At 55.3% G+C, this 1937-nt stretch overlaps 1 protein-coding gene across 1 annotated transcript; it reads left to right on the top strand.

Annotated features, from left to right (window-relative positions):
• The first annotated feature begins 11 nt into the window (after positions 1-11).
• Positions 12-1937, top strand: CAOG_06211 (pyruvate kinase). Its single transcript, XM_004345751.2, has 4 exons — positions 12-126; positions 256-1070; positions 1186-1320; positions 1510-1937. The coding sequence occupies exons 1-4, from the start codon at positions 108-110 to the stop codon at positions 1933-1935; spliced, it is 1395 nt and encodes a 464-aa protein (XP_004345801.1). The 5' UTR covers positions 12-107; the 3' UTR covers positions 1936-1937.

Raw genomic sequence — 1937 nt, 5'->3', positions numbered from 1 at the left:
ATTCAACTTTAGGCGTCAACGTCTTCCGCATCAACTTTTCGCACGCTTTGCACGAGGACCAAATCCCAATCATCAAGCGGATTCGCGATATCAGCTTGGAGCTGAACATGCCCGTTGGCATTCTAGGTAAAAAAAGGCAACCATTGCGAGTGCAACTTGAAAATACATCTACTGTACAACAGCAGCAAACAGACTGGTTGTAGTGCATACATCTGAATGCCATACACTCACCCAGACACGCACACCCTGCTTCAGGCGACTTGTGCGGCCCAAAGGTGCGCGTTGGCGTGTTTGTCGACCGCCAGCCAATCCAACTCGTGCAGGGCAAGCATATTCGCGTGCGCTCGGGTGACGAGCCTGGCAGCGTGACCTGCTTGACGACCACGACCGCCGCTGTCGTGCGCCAGCTCGAGGTCGGAAACACGCTCCTCCTCGACGACGGCAACTTCCGCCTCCGCATGACTGAGCGCATCGGTGAGGACGAAATCGAGTGTCTCATCGAAGTGGGCGGCCTGCTCAAGGAAAAGAAGGGCATCAACGTCCCCGAACTGCGCCTGGCGCTCTCGGCCTTCACTGAAAAGGACCGCCGCGATGCCCAGTTCATTCTCGAACAAAAGCTCGACTTTGTCGCCCTGTCGTTTGTGCAGCGCGCTGCGGACATTCTCGAGCTCACGAGCTTCATTGACGACTTCAACCGTAGCAAGGAGGAGCGCGACAGGGTCCATCCCGAGATTATTGCCAAGATTGAAAAACCGCACGCGCTGGACGACATTGACGAGATTATTGCCGCCCACCCCTCCGTCAACATTATGGTTGCGCGTGGTGATCTCGGCGTCGAAGCCTCCTTTGAGCGCGTGCCCACCGCCCAAAAGATGCTCATTGCAAAGGCGAACGCGGCTGGCCGTGCAGTCATCACGGCGACCCAGATGCTCGAGACCATGATGAACTCGCCCGTGCCCACGCGCGCCGAGGTCAGCGATGTTGCCAATGCTGTCTTTGACGGTACCGATGCAGTGATGCTCAGCGGCGAGACGGCTGCCGGCAAGTATCCTCTGGAAACGGTTCGCATGGTAAAGCAGGAGGATTCGCACAACGCAATAAAGTCCAATGGGGGTTGTCTTGTTTGCGAGTCTTCTCCATGATGAGCGACATCCTAACGGCTTGTTTTCCAACCACTCACCACAGATGGCTTCGATTTGTCTGCACGCCGAAACGCAACACACCATTCTTGCGCGCATGGTTGCCGAGGTCGACACCTCGGAAGGTGGCTTTTCGTTTGACGATGCGATTGCCGATGCATCAGTTGCTTCCGCTCGTAAGGTACGTGATGTGGTATTTCTTTCTGTTTGTATGTGCTTTGTTTGTTTGCTAGATTGCTTTGGTTGCTGTTTCTTTCCTTCTTTTCTCACCTCACATTTGCTCTGTCATTCCACACAATGCTCACACACACACTCACACACACACACACACACACACACACACACACACACACACTCACTCACTCGTTAGGCGGAGGCAGTCGCAATCATCGTGCTGACAGTGTCGGGCAAGATGGCCGTCCGCGTTTCCAAGCGCAAGCCGACGCAACTGATTATCGCCATGACCCAGTCATGGCAGGTGGCCAATCAGCTCAACCTGCTTTGGGGCGTTCATCCGCTCATTTTGGGCAAGTTCTCCGACACAGATGGCGCTCTCTTGGAGTGTGAGCGCGCATTGCGTGCACGCGAGTGGGTTCGGGAGAATGACACACTCGTGGTATGCTCGGGTGCAAACGAGTTCCACACGGGTCTGTCAAATACTCTCAAGTTGCATTCATTTGGCCATGCCAGCCGTGCCATGACGGCACGCGCGCACTGGAAGGACGCTCTTGGCGTTCTGCAGCACAAGGGTCGTGTGCATTCGCCTGCTATCGATTCCGACCCGAATCATGCGTGAAA

Source organism: Capsaspora owczarzaki (genome assembly GCF_000151315.2).
Source record: "Capsaspora owczarzaki ATCC 30864 unplaced genomic scaffold supercont2.10, whole genome shotgun sequence".
Classification (NCBI taxonomy): Eukaryota; class Filasterea; order Ministeriida; family Capsasporidae; genus Capsaspora; species Capsaspora owczarzaki.
This window is presented reverse-complemented; position numbering and strand designations above follow the sequence as displayed.